Source organism: Aphelocoma coerulescens, chromosome 5 (genome assembly GCF_041296385.1).
Source record: "Aphelocoma coerulescens isolate FSJ_1873_10779 chromosome 5, UR_Acoe_1.0, whole genome shotgun sequence".
Classification (NCBI taxonomy): Eukaryota; Metazoa; Chordata; class Aves; order Passeriformes; family Corvidae; genus Aphelocoma; species Aphelocoma coerulescens.
In genome coordinates this window covers 30832972-30850841 of record NC_091019.1, presented here as the reverse complement: position 1 = coordinate 30850841, position 17870 = coordinate 30832972, and the positions used below count along the sequence as shown (strand labels likewise).

The 17870-nt window shown below is 43.4% G+C and overlaps 3 protein-coding genes across 9 annotated transcripts in view; 2 read left to right on the top strand and 1 right to left on the bottom strand.

The window, feature by feature from the left end:
- The window catches only part of TTBK2 (tau tubulin kinase 2), an 83119-nt gene extending 75316 nt beyond the window's left edge, over window positions 1-7803 (top strand). For 4 of the 5 annotated variants that reach the window (XM_069017452.1, XM_069017449.1, XM_069017451.1 and 1 more), the window contains one exon: window positions 252-7803. In XM_069017452.1, coding sequence (XP_068873553.1) covers window positions 252-720 — 469 coding nt within the window. In that variant the 3' untranslated portion in view covers window positions 721-7803. The remainder of the gene's footprint in view (window positions 1-251) is intronic. The other variant, XR_011151383.1, reaches the window with a different exon arrangement.
- A 1055-nt stretch (window positions 7804-8858) lies between these two features.
- On the bottom strand, window positions 8859-17325 carry LOC138112056 (serine/arginine repetitive matrix protein 1-like). The gene is made up of 3 exons (XM_069018744.1): window positions 16987-17325; window positions 13050-14583; window positions 8859-12223 (listed from the first exon to the last, which is right to left on the bottom strand). The coding sequence occupies exons 1-3, from the start codon at window positions 17323-17325 to the stop codon at window positions 11565-11567; spliced, it is 2532 nt and encodes an 843-aa protein (XP_068874845.1). The 3' UTR covers window positions 8859-11564.
- CDAN1 (codanin 1) overlaps window positions 13837-17870 on the top strand; it is a 33682-nt gene continuing 29648 nt past the window's right edge. For all 3 annotated transcript variants that reach the window (XR_011151382.1, XM_069017445.1, XM_069017446.1), the window contains exons 1-2: window positions 13837-13932; window positions 16550-17250. Coding sequence is in view for 2 of the 3 variants with exons in the window: in XM_069017445.1 (XP_068873546.1) it covers window positions 13837-13932; window positions 16550-17250 (797 nt within the window). In the remaining variant the exon portion in view is untranslated. The remainder of the gene's footprint in view (window positions 13933-16549; window positions 17251-17870) is intronic.

Below are 17870 nucleotides of genomic sequence, written 5' to 3'. Positions count from 1 at the left end.
AATTCCAGTTATCCTGTAAACATTGAGGCGGTTTATGTAAGTGAGTTTATGTAAATATAAATACTGTGTTGATCTGAACAACACAGAAGCCAAAGCCTAGATCCAAACACCTCTACCTGATGGGAAAGTTCGGCTTCACGTATCTGTTCTGCTATGCAAGCTCCTCCTTAGTTTCTAGTGACACAGAGTTTCTATTTGAACTTTAGTGAATAAGTGGAAATAGAAATAATCTTTCTTTGTTTCTTCTTAAGGTTGCGCAGATACAGAGTCCTAGGCAGTAGCAGCTCGGACTCAGATCTTATCTCTCGTCTGGCTCAAATCCTACAAAATGGATCTCAAAGACCAAGGAGTTCTACCCAGTGTAAGAGTCCAGGATCTCCACATAGTCCAAAAACACCACCCAAGAGCCCTGTCATCCCCCGCCGCAGTCCCAGTGCCTCCCCTAGGAGCTCTTCTTTACCCCGTACTGCCAGTTCTTCTCCATCCCGGGCTGGGAGATCTCATCACGATCCGAGGAGTTCATCCCCACATCTTGGGAGGAGTAAATCACCTCCTAGCCATTCAGGCTCCTCATCTTCTAGGAGATCCTGCCAACAAGAGCATTGCTGCAACAAACCAAGCAAGAATGGTCTGAAAGGATCTGGCAGTTCTTTCCACCATTCCCCAAACACTAAGACTTCCACAGGAAAGAGCAAATCAACTACTAAGCTTAGCAGATAGGAACTGGGCCTTGACAGGTATAAAGTCTCCTCCTAAATCTGATGCATGTTGTGTCTGTGTACTGTGTATTTAAAAAAATAATCAAAAAAGTATATTAAAAAAAAAAAGTGTTGAATCCGCACATTTTAAAGAAAGTAGCCATTGTAAACTATTCATGAGAAAGCATTCTGTGTAAATAAGTGGCCAGGCTTTGCCTTAGAGCAGGCAGCAAGCAGATCCGCAAGACAGGAAGTAGAGGCCAGGATAGGAATGACTGGGTAGTCAAAGAGGTGCAATGTATTTAGGGTAAAAAAGGTATCTTAAAGGTGAGTGTTTTAAAACTGTATTAATCTCAATGTGTTTAGTTTCTCTAGTTAGAAGATTTGGCATAATTATTTAAGGCCTTACATACTCAAAGAGTATGTAAGAAAACCTGAAATGGTTATTCCCAAAATGACGTCACCACTCGGGAGATAAGTATGCTCAGGCATTTCTTTGCAGTTTTAAAAAAGCACAGTTTAGAAGATGATATTTCTATCTTATAAATTTCGTCCATTTTGAGCTGCACTCACCTTTGAGTCCCTGAGTGCTCATTTTGTCCCCTATGTATCATGGCACAGGTTTTTTACCTAAGTATCATATACCTTGCCCCTTCTTGACACTGATGAAATGAAAAAAAATAATACTAGCATTTGACAAGATGGTTTTGTACCTATATTACTCACAAATCTGTTTAGTAGTAATTAGGATCCAAGAAGCTAATTCTCAGTTCTATATCATACAGAGTTTTGGGAGTCATGGTGGGGTTCTTCAAACCACATCTGGTAGGATTTGGAAGAACTTCACTGGATGTTGCAGATTTACCATAAAGTGCAGTGTAAGTTAGAAAGTAAGAACCTTTCTTTACCCCCCTTAATTCAGCTGAAGAAAGACCTTTGTTATTGCTGACTTTTCTTTTTCCATTAGTTATGGATCACTTAAACCACAGATCTTACAATGCAGAGCAGATTACCAATCAAGATTTGTTTCTTCGGTCATTTGTTTTCTAAAATCATGAAAGATGAAACAGATGAGAAGATTGTCTACTTTGTGAACTTGATAGGTTAGAGGTGACAGAAATATACTTAACACTCTTACAAAATCTGGGTAAGAATATTAATCATCAAAGCAAAATATACTGAAAGAAATCTAAGATATTTTTTATATTGGATTCTTGTCATTCTGTTTCCCAAATGTGTTTTTGATAGCCAAGCTTTGTTGACTCTCAGTAAAGTCCATGGTGTGTAATTCCTCCAACTTTATTAGGTAGTTACTTAGTAACATCTTGTGCTCTGCAGGAACTCTGTAGGGAATGAACGGGTACGGCACCTTTTGCTATATTCAGAAAAGCACAGTGGGTCAGAATAGGGACACGCAAGAACGCAAGCCTGAGAAAGATGCAGCCAGCTCTCCCTAATGATTCCTGTTGTGGGAACTCTGGATGCATAGGAGACTTGTCAATTTCTGATCTGCTTGCTGTAGTCATATGCCTCTCCAGCCAGCATCTGTGCTTTTTTATTTAACCTCTGCCAAATGAATACCTTTGGATTAAAAAGGGAATATTTTGTCTCTGAGCTAACACATTCTAATGCTGCATTAAAGCTGCCCTAGAGCTGCACTGAATTTCACTTGCTGTCAGACTATGTTGATTTTTTTTTTCTTTTCTTACTATGACTATGTATATTGTTTCCCATATGTAATGTAGCACAGTGTGGAACCTTAATTTCATTCAGGTTTCAAGCACTACAGATGAATGCAATAGGTAGGGTATACCTGCTTTTTCTGAAGAAACTGTACCATTGGAAAGTCCTATTCCTTTGTATTATATTGTACAATAGGTGCTATACCAATAATTGCATGTCCTCATGGTAAATTATATAATATAAATATTTATATATACATACATGTATATGGTTATATAAACTCATTCTTTCTCATTTTTGATTTGTAATTTATGGACCACAAATAATTCAGTTCCCTTTCTGTTAGTTCCCCTATAGTTACCTCTTCTATTCTCCCCTGCCAAAAAAATCTGGAATGCACAAATTCTAATAGCCTTTATACCTTGGTACAGAATTGAAGGACTGCTGATTTCTCAACCAGCCAATGTTTTGTCTTGCAGCTTGTTTTTTTTTTTAATTTCTAATTTCATGTGCACATTTGCATATGGGACAAGAACAAAGACTCAAAAGGTATTTTTATTTTTTATTACAAATAAGTCTTGTGATTACTCATTTTTATTTCATAATGTGAGTTCTTAATTGTGAATACTTGTCATATAGGAACAGTGACAGTCTATGAATACCTAACAGATGAATGTGACAACAACAAATTCCATCTTTTCCTTCCTGTTTTCTACATGTTTCCTTATGGTATACCATAAAAAAGAACTTGGTCATATTGTGATGTTTTTGTCCTGGGCACTTGCTGGAATTATTTGTTAAGGTGGTGTGGCAGCCCATGATTATTTTTCCTTATTTCTGAAAAGCATTTATTATGGTCGTGTAAGTTTATTCCTACATTACATTGTCAGTTTTAGTAAGTACCAACTTTATGCATCCTTGCCTGAAAATGCTGAAGTTGAGGTGTTTATATTTTCTCTCTAGTGTAACAGGATCCAGAAACAGATAACTGCTTTGCAGGTGAGAAAGAATATAACACCTATTTTATGTTGTCTTCAAAGTACAGGCTTGTCCATTGTTAGACATTACTATGTAAAGTAAACCAATGCTGTAGAAATTCACTTGTACTTGAACTACTTGCCAATGTAAAAATAGTAAACTATGCCAAAAAGAAAAAGAGAAATCAGTTGTGATTGATGACACAGGCTTCTTTTGGTGACGAAAAAGGTAAAAGGACTGCATACCCCCAGTTGCTTTTTTGCTGTGGATTCAACAGGATCTAAGGAGAAAATCATGAAGATATGAATGGAGGAGCAATTGTGAATAACTTATCTTGAACTACCTGCTCTTCTTGAGTTTTTTGTTGCTTGATGCCCTTCTCCCAAAAGTTTACAGAATTGCTTACTATAGTCTAACATAGCAATCAGTTAATGTTACTACGTAATGGTCAGCTGATCAACTCATACATAAATATTAGCTTAATATTTCTAGAGGGCCTATATAATTATTAAGGACTCTGTAAGCTTCAGTATTTGAATGTGAAACTGGCTCTGCAGAAAAACATCAATGTACATGTGTGTGGCCCTTGTGCAGAGTGTGTGTGTGAATGGTTTATGGCAGGTTATCTGCAACACATTTTCAGGGACGGGGAAGATTTTTCTCCATTGTACAAAATGGCTATAGTTACTCTGCATAGCCCACAGCAGCTTATATAGGAATATTAGCTGGGAAATAATAAAATTCAAGGAGCTGTTACTTTGTCTTCTTCAAGCCCTCATTTCTTTGGAGGGCAGTGCAATGGAGCCATGACATGTAGCAGGTGCAGATACTGCACGCTCAATTCCTCCTTACGGTGTATTCTGTGTTGTGGCCAGCACTTTGGAGCATTTTTTAGAGAAACTAAGGCATGAAGCCTTTAAACTAAAATAAAACTTGAAATCACCAAACATTTCACACAGACTTTTGTGCTACAATATTGCATGGTAAAATCAATCTAAGTTTCAGTCTCAAAAGTCAATATTAATTAACCTCTTTATTAATTACAAATACCAATTACTACTTAGGTAAAACCCTGCTAGAGTAATAGAAGGTGTGATACAGTAGAGCAATGTTGGCAAGTTGTATGATGCTAGGCACCCATCTACTGCTTGAGCGGGATCAGTAAGTGTAGAAAACATCACTGCTCAAAGGCAGGAGCAATATGAGGTCTTAACTGCTAGTTACATATAATTATACAGGAGGCAAACCCCTGCAGAGTGACACAAGGCATTCATTACAGCCACCAGCCACATCCTGTCTTGGAAAATCTGGACATATTCATACCTTGAAGTCTGCATGTTTGAGATCAAGCTTTCTTGCATACCTCACTAAACAGTCTTGATGTATAAGGGAGGATTTGGTCCTATATATTTAAAAATAGCTTGAAATATTTTTCATCTGAAAAAGACTTGCAGGAGCTCTATCATCTATGGTGTGTAGTATTATGGTATTAACTATAGCTGGGAAAACACATAATTTTGATTTTATATATATATATAAATACACATTTGTACATAAGTGTATCTACATATACACTTATATAGATATTGTATATTATATAGAAATATATATATACATACATACATATGTGTGTATATACATATAGATAAGAAGAGTCTCAGCTATTCCATCCTGTTTACTGGAATTCATTTGCCAGAGCGAGCCAAAGCCTGTTTTGCTTTGATTTACTCTGGTCTCCTCTTCATCTGCTGCAATTTTCCTGTGCCCTAATTCTGATTCTGTGTCTTTTTCATATTACAAGGCCTGATCCTGTAGTCCTACGTGGGCAAAATTCCTGTAAGTCCTTCTTATTGCAGTAACGTTTATGCAATGGTTGACTGTAATGCTCCTAAAATTTTTTTTCTTTTTCTCTTTAATGAGAATGTAGATAAAGCCAGACTTACAGTACAGTCTTTCCTGTAAACAGAATTTTTCCATAATGAATTGAACATTTTTATGGAACACTAAGAGGCATAAATTCTGGTGAGAAGAATGTGATCATTCCAATTTCTTAAAAGGGTCTAATGGAAAACCAACAATATGTGCCTCCAATTTATATATATATGTTAAATGAGAGAGTAATCTTCTGACAAGGAATAGGAGAATAAGAGAGCTCAAAGTCAAACTCTTTCTCATTATAGGCCTATAATATATGGATTTTTTAATGCAGGACTGGTCCTGTGAGGTGACGAGAGCCATGTGTGTCTTGTCATTCTCGGTAAGTCAGGGTCTGCTTTGGTTAATACCATGATTCCTATGGTACATTCTCTGTATGCTTTTCCACTTTTGGGGATGGTCAGAGAACTGTCAGCTGGATAAATAAAGGCCCTGATGTTTATCCATGATTCCTTTCTTCAACTGGTAAAAACTTTGGGTGCTCATTGGATGGTGAACATGGCAGTGCTAGGTTAGCAGTTGAACTTGGATCTTGGGGATGTTTTCCAACCTTGATGATTCTATGATTCCTCTTTCTGAAATTTATAGAACAGGACATAATATTTTTGTTCTACTTCTTTTAGCTAATCAAGTAAGCAGTGAACTGAAGGAGTTTGTTTGCTGTTTTGCTTTTGGCTCAAATGCCTTTGGTTTTAATTAGTACAATTTTTGGTTACCAGGAATGCTGGTAAAACGGAGTGAGGTTCAATGTTTTGACTACATGCAGTACACAGGCATAGGTCATACATTTTTTAGCTAATCAAATTTCATAAACATGCACCTCACATAAGAATACCTCACCTGTCTGCTTGAAGCCAGTCTTCCTTTTCCCTGCACATAATATTTGTGAAAGAGACATTATTATATAAAGTCAGCCTGGATTATATAATAATTGTCAGGAATTATCTTAAGATATTATCAAATGGCAAAAAGTTTTTATCACTCATTTTCATGTGGTTTAAATAATCAGGCTTTTAAATATCCATCTTCAAGGGGGGTTTTGTTTGGTTGGGTTTTTTAAGGAAAAATGTTCAGGAGTCCATTGTTTCAAAGACTTATGTATTAACTTTGCAATGACTCTCGCCATCCAGGTTTGAACAGGTAGGCTGATTTTACTCTCCATTGATGATAACATATTCTCTCTCAACAGTAATAATGACAAACCCAAATGCTATGCTTCTGTTTCTTCTCTACATGAAGAGCTTGGATCCATGAGAGTTCTTGCTGTTCTTGTGCAGGTGAAACTCCATTAAAGTTAGTATAGGGTCCTGTTTTGTTAAGGCTCTTTCACCTGATCAGGGACTGAAAGGATAAACTCACTCTATAAGTATCAAATTTGCAGTTGCTGTATTTTAAATTGGAAAATGCTGTTTTTTTTATTGTTAGTATTATGACATGACATGCCTCTGGATCTCTCCTTTTCTGTCAGAATTACTGTTGAGAGCCAGCTTTGGCCAAGAGTACAATGTGTTTCTTCTAAAACAATACCACAAGTGGGCTACTCATGTGAGGTCCTGATCATCCACAAGTGTCAGTGGGAATTCAGCTGGAATTAATTTGAGGTTTGTTTTGAGATCACTTGATCTTTGACCTTTTATGTAAAGGACCTATGGTAACAGCAGAACAGCTTGCTGCAAAAGATGCAGTGTAATTAGTTTGGTCTGCCTGGCTTCAAATCCTTTTAAACCTGTATCTGCTGCATGGCAGGCAAGGTCATAAAGGTTTGACACAAAGTGAAGTAGGATTTTTTTGGCAATTTCACAGCTTCTTCCTCTGACTGGAGATCTGGATTTGTTGCCAAGCAGCCTTCTCTGCATCCTCTTTACTTTCATTGGCTAGAAAGCAAGATTGGAAATTGTTCCCCAGGTTTTAACTTTTTCTATAGAGTCAGCCCAGACTCAAGTTGCAGTGCTTGTGCTAACAGATGCCAATTTTCAAATGCTTTCCTCTGAATATCCAAACTAGTAAATTAAGGAAATCACCAGCAATGGCTTCAGACAAGTACTGACTTTTTGAAGTGGCCAACCAATGGCTGCTAATCTGAACTCTCTGGGCAATACCACAAAGAATTAAATCTGTGTATTAATTAAAAATACAATGTTGTGACCCCATAAGAAATCAAGTATTCAATAGCAAAGTCTGCAGCATGATTAAATTAAGTGGAAAGTAGTTCCAAGATCGTTTTTTACCATTGAGGAAGACAAATGTTGAGTCCTTCAAATTCTCTTGCTCAGTAATTGCAGTTCTCTTCCCCTCCTTGGAAATCTTCTAAGCCATTCTTTTCATTTAAGTTTGCTCAGGCACCCAAGAGCATAAAGAGTTAATGCCCTTGTAATGGTCATTTGTACATAAAGTTGTAATTATTTATTTTCTCATTTGTACCATATCAAGGCTTTGTACAATGTTTAAGTTTTGTTTTCAAATTATTTTGTATTTTATTTTTATAAACTGGTTCTAAATAAAATATTCATTCCGCATGCAAAACTTCAATTCTTGATTGTGTTTGTATAATGATTCATTAACTTATAAAGCTTTAGATGAAATATTTTTCATCACTTTTTACTATTGCAACCCTGTAATTTAAATGGATAAAGTGCTTTGGCAGTGATAATTTTTTTCTCTGTTTCAGGAAAGTAAAAAGCAAGCGTATGTTGGTACTATTGCAACGTGAATCAGATGTTCATATTGCAAATTGGAATGATTGGATCAATGGAAGTTTATCTTATTTAGTAGGTTCATGTGTTGTACATTAGTAACAACAGAAAAACCCAAGTGGGCCCCCTCAGAAACCTGACTATTTGTTCTTACCCCTTCTGTCTGTATTCGTCTAAACAATAAATGATTGACACAGCCAGATCACATCAATTTAAGTAACAATATGGTGGTCCTGAAAAGCCAGCTGCTGATGGCATTTTTCTGTTCAAAATTGTAGTTTTTTATTTAGTCAGAGGCCACTATAATTGACCTCTTTTGGGGATAATCAGCTGTCTGGATGTAGTCACTGAGCTTTTACAGCCTCTTGAGGAGACTTGTCTCCCTCTGTACAATAAACTTAAGCAGCAGATAGCAGAGAAATGAATGAATGGAAGTTTTTACCGAATCTGAGTGCTATGGAGAAAATGCAATGTTAAGCTACCAGTTGCTCTAGTTTCCTCCAATAACCTTTTATTTCTCTTTCTAGTAAAACTAGGCATAAGTAGAGTGTAAAATCACCACAATTTATATTTGTAGTTTGTGGGCCTGAATGTCTTAGTCCTATGCTACCAGAAAATACTGCCTCCACTTTGCACAGCAGGACAAGTTTTTTAGGGAAGTCCAGAAGATTTGGAGAAAATTCCCTGGATCTCTTTCTCAGTATTAGCGCTGTTATGCCTTGCATTCAGGCAAATTAAAATCCAGCTTGCCTTTGTTCAAATCATTGGCAGTATTTTCATTAAGCTTCATGACCAGGTCATTTGCTCTTGTCATTTGTACAAATAGCTTAGGTAGCTTCAAAGGAGAGGAAACAAATTGGGAATTCATTTATTCAGTAACAGTCCAAGAAAATTATGTTTCACCTTCTGTTAAGAGCAGCCAGAAACTTAATGGCATGGCTTCTGGATGGTGCGTGTGATTTCAGTGCTCCCAACAGAACCGTCATTTAATCACAGAAAGGGTGTGTAAAGAAATCGCAACCAACTGTATTAATTTGAAGATGAAAATAACAATTTTGCCCACTCTGTAGTGATGAGAGGTAGCTCAGTTTCTTTCCTTGTTTAAAATAGTAAATCTAGAGTGTATCAGAAGTGGAAGAGTGATTTTGATCTGGCTCCAATATACTTCAGTGGTACAACTGAAATACAGGGAAAGAGGAAGATCAGAACAAACATGCTGTGGCAGATTGATGTTGAGGTCTGGTTGTTGTCTGACCACCACAGTGCCGTTTAGCATTGCCTGGCTTGTCTTCATTCATACAGGAGATCCAATCTGCCCCTTCTGCTCGTAGGATCTTGCTGCACTTCTCTACTCACACTGTAGCTGCCTCTCACGTAAATCAGTACTGGAACATGAGAAAGCAGACACAAGTCAACTCTCCCAGGAAATGCTGTAGTAGGTGAAATTCAAAAATTAACCATTGCAAAAAGAATTGAAACATCAAAAGAAAGGTAAGAACTGCCTGTTGCAACCTGGACAAGCTCAAACTGCTGCCCAGAAGGACCAGATAGATCACATTTGCTAATCCACATGGAATGTCATGGTAGCATGAATTAGCTTCTTTGTCCATGAAAACAAAATACAGAAAACCCTGCTCAAGAGAGCCCATCCATACTGATGGGGGAGAAATAATGCTTCCAACAGGTTAATCTGGAAAGCTTTTAACAACATAGACTCAAAAATCTGATTTAGAAGGATTAATTCTTTGCCATTCTTAAACTCAGCAATTTATTAATACCTGTTACCCATACCATCTCCTTCTGTTAAGGCAAACCTGGAAAAGAGAACTTTCTCTTCTTCAAGGCATTAATCCCAATTAACATTGTGCGGTACGTGCATACATTTTATTTTTGTGAGATATTTGCATACCTTACTCCATCTGTGATACTGAAAGGAAACACTTGGTAACAACTGATTACCCTGTATTCACATTATAGTAGGCAGCAGTGGTTGGTTGTTGAAGTGCAAGTGAGTTAAATCAGTACACCAAAATGGTGTAAGGGCAGAAATGAAGTACTTATATGCACATTTTCATACGGTAGAGTTCAGTCAAAGCTGACAGCAAAAATGGCATATCTTATTCTACAATTACATATTCTTATGCTTCTAGGAGAGGGACAATTTAATTGTGATTCTCTGTTATTTGTATTTGCTAACTTCCTGCACCAGGAATGCTTGTGCAAACTGACTGTAACACTAGAGGTAGCTACCCATTGCTATAGTCCAAATTTATCTGTAGAATTTTTTTAATATTGAACATAAATGCTTAAGAAGAGAACCTGTATGATTTTTCAAGGCATTGGACAAAATTTCAGGTGAGAGTGTTTTTGTTTGCCCTCTAGTACGGACGCCAGATATAAGAACATTGCACCTCTGCTACTTCTGAATGGTGCAAAGTAGATTGGCTCTAATATATAACCCTGAAACATCTTAAAATAGTGCCAGTGACAATAGTTTTCCCCTAACTAAATGCAAAATTTTGGCATGAAGATAAAATGATTTTTGCTTGTTTCAGAGTTGACACCAGGTTGCATTTTGCTCCAACTCTTCTTCATCTTTCTTCTTCCTTGGGTATATAGTTACAAGAAAGGAAATGAAGATGAAATCTTCCTAAACTATGCAAGATAATTTGTCTGGAATGAAGTGAGCCCCTGCCTCCTGTAATTTAACAGCAAATCTAACTTCCATTTAATGTAAAATAATACAAAGCTTTTTGCTCTCTGTATTTCAAATAGCATGATATCGATTCCATAAGGCTTACAGAATCAGATAAAGATACAGCCTACATATAACCTATATGTCAGAAACAGGCATCACTCATCAATTCCTCATTTTTGCTATATTTCTCTATTTTAACCATGTGACAAAAAAGAGGCTCCCCTGCTAGTGCAGTAAAACAAAATGTCTTTGAAGAGAAGGTGCATTTGATAAAGTGGGAATGAACAACAGCCAAGTGGAACAATGCTGTATGAATTCTGAGGAGGACACTCATGGATGCCTCAATCCTAAACCATTCCTAGAATAAGCAAGTACCTCAAACTCCTCCTGTGATGCCTTGCACAGCTCAGACTTAAAAAAAACTCAGCAACAACAACCAAGCAAACACCCTCAACATTATTAGAAAAGGGAAGTACTTAAAAAACCAGCTACTTCTGAGGTTTGTTTAATCCAAGAACCAGGTGACTTGTGTAAGACAGCTCCTGGTGGTCAGTAACCATAATGTTACTTTTTTACCCCGCTGTCATGCCTTTTATTTTTCAAAAGGTGACATTAAACAAAGGACGATACAGACAAAAGTCTTAATCAAAATAAATGTTTGGTTTTTTAAGAGAATAAAGAAAAGAGAAGAAATTTATTAGCCAACAGCAACAGAGTTAACTGAGACTGGTAATTAGTGTTTAATGCCACCTATAGCAAAATGTTTCCCACTGGGAAAAACATGGGAGGCAAGTCCACTTTGCTCCTTCAAAGTCACAGGCCGGAGCAGAACATACAATAGCACCCAACAACATAGTCACTTTACATATATTCAAGTTTTTACACATCTGCAAAGCAGAAGTAGTAGCAGCCATTTGGATGTTCTTTCTTAATGCTTCTCAGGGGGGGCCTAGGAAACTCGGAAGGACCTGGTTCTTGTGACATGGAGCTGGAGCTGCAGCTGCTGCTTCTGCTGCTGCTTCCAGCCACCTGTGCTCTACCTCTGTCCTTAGCAGGGGAGAGCTGGGGCGATCCTGGGCTCAGGTACCCAGCTGTGGTCTGAGTAGATGCAGTGGCATGTGTGGTTGGGCCAGTGTTGTTTTTCACATAGACGTTTTTGATAGCAACAAGCGTATGTGCCATGATGCTGATGCTGTTACTCAGATCTTGCATGCCTTGCTGCAGCAGTCGAAGATTGTGGTTGACACTGTCAAAGCCAGACTGGATCACCTGTATTTGGGTCTGCTGAATCTGCAGTAGGTCCTCTTCAGTCATTTTGTTTTGGTCTGCCTGGGACCTGCCTTTTGTTTTGGCTTTTACTTTCCCTGAGGAACCGCCACCTGATGTCCCCAGAAAAGGCAGTTTTTCTTGATTAGGTGGAACCACTACCATGTCCTCAGAGCTTTCTTCTGGCTCTACCACCTTCACTACTATTTCTTCTTTGAGGTTCATCTGCTCAAGACTGGATTGATGAGATGGGCCAGGATTGCCATTAAACCCTAGAAGAGGGGGGGTGGGGGGAAGAAAAGCAAAGTAAAGCCTGTGAGAAACTTCATAACCTCAGCAGTCAGTGACACATTTTCTCATTCACTAAGCACTAAGATTAGTCCTTGAAACAAGACTCAAATTCACACTATGTTATCTTTGATGGTTTTATAATACAAATTACCTCGATAGGTGGTAAGAAAACCATAAATATGCATTCACCAGTCAACCATGTATCTGCATACTACAGCTCCCTTACCACCACAAAAGCCAAACTTTAGGATCCCAGAGACAAAGTTCACTGCAAGCTCATTTCATGCTCTATCGCGCATGCAGTAACCACTAAGAGCATTGCTGAAACACTATGATTGTGAGAATCCCTTGGTATTGAAGGTGATCATTTCAATACGCTAGGACAGTATCTCCAGCACATACAAGTTAGGTACTCGCAGCACTTTGTACTGGCTGGACCTGTGTGCTGCCATGGCTGTTTGCACTTGCAAGAATAGCTATTGTAATAGTGAAAATCGGTGACCGGGTCTAACGCCTCGTAGATGGGCAGCATCTGCTACGAGACAGGGTTTTTACTCTTGGGGGCTGTTCTCAGGCACTTTTATGACCTACAGCACGAAGCCTCACAGTTCTGCGTGCGTGCACATAGTTTTGCATTTCCAAGGATCCGAACCAGACCGTTCCTGCGGGGCCGGTCCCCGCGGTCCTTGCGCGCACGCAGCGGGCGGGGAGCGCCGATTTCCCGCAGACCGGGGCTCCCGCGGCTGCGGGGGGGGACGCCGGGCGGAGGGTCCGGGGCGGCGCCGCAGGGGTCGCTCCCGCACTCACCCATGTCCCCCACGACGGCGCCGGGCAGCTCCAGCGTGTCGATGCCGCCCACGATGGGCACGGCCTCGGCGGGCAGCAGGGAGCCGTACGCGCGGCGCTGGCGGCGGGCGGGCGGCGCGGCGGTGGGCGGCAGCTCCTCGGGGGCCAGGAGGAGGCCGAGGGCGGGGGGCGCCGGCGGCCCGCAACCCTGAGAGAGGCGGCACAGCTTGCTGCGGTCGCGGCGCTTCAGGTCCCGCCAGCGCTTCTTCAGGTCCTCCACGTCGCGGGGGCAGGCGGCCACCGGGTTCACCTTGTGCCGGATCAGCTCCCACACCTTCCGCTTCTGGCCCGCGGAGGCGCGGCCGGGTCCCGCTGCGAACAGCAGCTGCTCGTGCTTCAGCACCTGCTCGATCAGCACCTCCGTCTCCGCCTCGTTGAAATTCGCCTTGCGCCGTTTGGGCGAGTCCTCGGCCATCCTCCGCCGCGGGTATCGGCGGGCGGGCGAGGAGCCGCGGGGAGGGGGGGGACACCGCTGCCCTTCCTTGCGCCCCGGCCCGCGGGTGCCGCCGCCGCTAGGCCGGGCCCCGAGCCCTGCTGGGGAAGGAAATACCGCGCATGAGAGGAAAAGACGCGCACGGACCGGCGCAGGCGCCCCGTGCCCCGCGTGTTGACATGGGGAGGGGGCGCGGCCCCCGCCCGCCTCCCCGGCGGGAATCCCCGCTCGGCGCCGCCCCCGCGGGAAGGGGGGACACGCCGGGCCCGCCCCCGGCGCGGGTTGTGCGCGTGCTCGGCGGGAGCGGCGCCGGGAATGGCGGCGGTTTTGGAGCTGCTGCTGCAGGAGGAGGTGCCGGTCAGCGCCGTGGTGCGGTGGCTCCGGCACGGCCCCGGCCACCGCCCAGCTGAGGTAACGCGCGCTGGGTTGTCTGCTCGCCCTCCCTCCCTCCCTCCCGCAGCGCCGTGGCTGCGGCGGGGCCGGGCCCACAGTCGCGCCACTCCCCCAGCGCCCTTCGCTGCCGCGGGCCGGGGCCGTGCGGGAAAGTTTGTCCGCCCCGCGCTGCTGTGAGGGACGAAGCTCGCGTGGGTCAGCCCGGGGCCCCGTCAGGTGCCGTTCCGCGGCCGCGGGCTGAGGCCGAGCTCCCGTCGAACAGCCGGTGGCACCGCCCCCGGCGCGGGCGGGCTCTGGGCTCAGCGGCGGGAAGGCGAGGCCGCCGGTGGGGAGCTGCGCCGGGAGCTGCCCGGCGGGCGTGTGAAACCCGCTAAAATGCTCAGGGCTGAGCCCGCCGCAGCTCAGCGCCGCCGGCGCCGGGCAGTCTCTGGCGGGCGGTGGCGCCGCGCGGCTCCGGGTGGGAGCGGGAGGGCCCCGCGGCCGCTGGCGCGGGAAGCGCCGGGAGCCCGGGCTGCCGTGTGCCAGCGCAGAGCCGAGTGAGGCGAGGGGCGGGCAGTGCAGCGCAGCACAGCACAGCACAGCTGGTGTCCTTGGGGGAGCGCGGAGACGCGAGGAGGTGACGCTTCCCGCGTCTTTGTCGGGGAAGGTAGCGGTGAGAGAAGGACGAGGCTGTCAACACCCAGGGCTTGGCGGTGGCTCTGTGCAGGCGCCAGCGCGCCTCTCGGCTGGATGCTCATCCCGCCTGGACCTTGAGGAGGATCTTGGCGGGGTGGGAGAGGGTACTTGCTGGCTGAGTTTTGTCATGAACAATTTGTGTTCCTGTGGAAATAAAAACATTTCTAACTGTAAATGGATTAGGAGTGCTTGTATTTCACATAGAGAATTTCACACAGAGAAACAATTTGTATTTAAAACATCTTCTGCCTGACCCCCTCGCAGAGTGTTACCTAGTACTAAAATCAAAACTCACTGGTGTCACCGACATGAGTTAGTCGGGTATTGCCACCATCCTAAACGTATGGGAAGAATGGACCGGGACTTTATGTTGTGTGGTATTTCTTCAACTGTGACTTGCAGAAGCAGACCCGACAATGTTATGAAGTTTGAGATCCTGGCAGCTCAGCTAGCACTGTGTTGGTGAGGGTTGTGGAGGTCAAAATGTTTGCCCTTGGAAGGGAATTTCTTGCTGCCTCTTGCTGTTGGGAGCAGCGCAGTTGCTTCAGCATGAGAAAGCAAGTGGGAAGTTTGCAGCTGGCAGCTGTTGACAGGTTGCTGTTACCCAGCTGTGGAGGAACCAAACCTCGGTTCGCTTGGACAGAGAAAGATGAGTGAAAACAGGTTGTGCTCTGAAAAGCTGGAGAAACTACCCGACCTTATGCATAGCATAGGCTGTAATCATCTTTTTGCCCCTTTGCTAATCCCAGGGGGGGCACCCAAGGAAACACTAGGCTACGTCTTGCTCTAGCTCTCATGGCACTTTTGGGCTGGAGATGGTCTTCTGACACCTCATGGGAGTCATGTTCTGACCTGTGCTTTTTCACTGATTGTTGGCTGCTTGGCTTGTTATCCAGGCTATGTCAGAATCTCACACTTCTTCAAGATGCTGAATTGGTCTCACGCTTTCAAATATGATCTTTAGTATAGATGTTGAGGATTGTGTGAGTCCAGTCATGGGCATGCTTTTGCTGTCTTCTTTCATGCAGAAAACCTCCTTCAGAGATAGTGTTTGCTTTCTTGACTTTTCATCTAGTAGGGTTGTGAATATAACTTTACAGGAGTATGTATGCAATGCTTTTAATATTAGTAAGGAAAAAGTTGCTGCCTTGGAGAACTTCTTCTGTTGTTGCAAATGTTGCTGAATCCTAATGAGAGGAAACAAACCCGGTGCAGTGTTAGGAATAAAAGAATTTTTACCCAGGGTACAAAACTTTAAACTGCACACGTAACATGAAGTTGTCTTTGTCTAGGTTTACCCTTGTAAGATCACCACCTGTTTAGATTTCAAATGTGTTGAGTCAGTGGTGGGATTTTGTTTAGGTTTCTCAAGTATAAAATTCACATACCTTAAAGTTGCACAGTCTCTGTTTAGACCTCTGTGAGTTCTCAAGGGAGCAAAATTATTTAATTGAAATGGAAAAGCAGCTTTGTATTTGGCGCTGCAGAATGCCAAGTGCTTTAGCGGTTGTTGTTACAGCACCCCTCTGTGGGAGCAGGTGGCATTCACAGAGAACTAGGGCACAGAGACATGGCAAATTTTAGATTTTTCTGTTAGAATTAGATGCTTTCAGTATTGATGTTTTTGAAATGTTGAACTTAGGGGTGCCAGTTGCTCCAAGTCCTCCCTGGCTGTAGCCAGTATTACTGATGTTTCCATGGAACAGTTCCACTGTTTTCCAGTCAGACACCAAAGCGAATGACTCCATCTGAAAACTTGTGCCAAAATGGCTTGTATGTAGGCTAATTTTCAGGTCTGTGACCAGCACTATGGTTGCTTGAATTTCAGTGACCTACTTTGACATGTTGGTTTTTACTGTGTTTTGAAATCCCATAGTTACTACTTAAATGTGTCTGGGTACATGGACAGAAAGAATCAGGTAGCATCTTTATATTAATTCTTTGTCCACTTCTCTCGTAGGAGAACCACATCCATGACAAGCTGGTATCTCTTAGCTTGCTTCAGAAAGATTTTGTGCCTTTTCTGCTGAATTTTTTAAGGGAGCAGACCAGCCAGATCCTGACTAATGGACCCCCTACTCCTGCTAAGACTCCTAATTCCAAGGCCCATGGGAGCCACAGGACAGGATCAGAAAGGAGGGCAGGCCATGCAACCAGCAGCCGAGTGCAGCTCTTTTCGCAAAGGACTTCAGTGACCACCTGCACCACAGATACCAGCTTTTCTCCTGCTGCAGCTTCCAGCGGTTCCTCCTCCTTTTCCGGGTCAAACCTGTCTAGCCCTTGTGGTGATTTTCCCAGCGTGGTCTCCAGCAGCAGCCCGAGCTTTGGGCACAGCCCTGTGCTCCACCACGGTGAGAAGCGGTCATCTCAGAAGGCCAGCTTGGGGAGCTTCCTCACGGCCACGCCTGAAGCGCTGCCTGTGAGACGAGGCCGGAGGAAAGGCAGCAGCTCGGTCAGTGCCTCTGGCCGGCAGGTAGCTCGGGATCTGGGGCGTTCCCTTGCTGAAGAGGAGGATGGAAAGAGTGACAGTGGATCCTGGAGTGGAGGGAGAAGGAAGCGAAGTGAAGTGCCTCTTGTTTCTGCCAGATCCCCGCCCAGCCAGCTAAACCTTAACAACTTGGAGGAGTTTCCGCCCATGGGCGCTGCCTCTGGCTGGACAAAGTAAGAGCGAGTCTGCCTCGCTGTCTCATTGGGATTGTGCCACAGGTTGCTGCTCCTTGACCAGCTGTTGTGCATGTCCAGATGCAGAAGAGGCTGTAATACAGAATACCTGGCTTCTGGGAAACGTGATCAGAACTGCTTTGTTCTGGTCACCGTGTAGGGAAGGGAATATTGCCTTGACAGGGAGTCAGGTTTCCCCTCTGTGGACTCACCCAAGACACCTCTTTAGCCTCTCGCTTGTGCTGCTGCCTGCAGCTTGCCAGTGCACAGTCCAGCTGATAGAAAGCTGAGCACATCTTTGTCCTTGCATGTTCTAACAAGTCAGTGCTGTATTGGCTCTGCACGTTTCTCATTTAACAGAATAGCAGTTGGTAAGGAAGAGCAGTCCTGGAAGGCTCTTCAGCATTACTGATGCTAGCAAAAAAGCTTTTGGATTGACCTTCTGTGGCTTCTGGTAGCAGATGTTAGTGTGCAGCTTTGTTTGTGCTGTGTAATTGTGGACAAAATAGCTGTAGCTGTATTCTTGGTCTGCAGTAAGCCCTGGTCTCCTTGGTGACTTTGGCTGAGTTTCTGGGTGGCTGTTTGTGTTGGTGGTTGCCTCAGTCCTTTTATCTTTCTCT

Coding starts and splice junctions, on each gene's coding strand:
- LOC138112056 (XM_069018744.1), bottom strand. CDS start 17,325: ATGCACAACAGCTGGTCAAGGAGCAGCAACCTGTGGCACAATCCCAAT. Junction 14,584..16,986: donor GCAGCGCTTCAGGCGTGGCC/GTGAGGAAGCTC, acceptor GGGTGTTGACAG/CCTCGTCCTTCTCTCACCGC. Junction 12,224..13,049: donor CGCCGTCGTGGGGGACATGG/GTGAGTGCGGGA, acceptor CCCCTCTTCTAG/GGTTTAATGGCAATCCTGGC.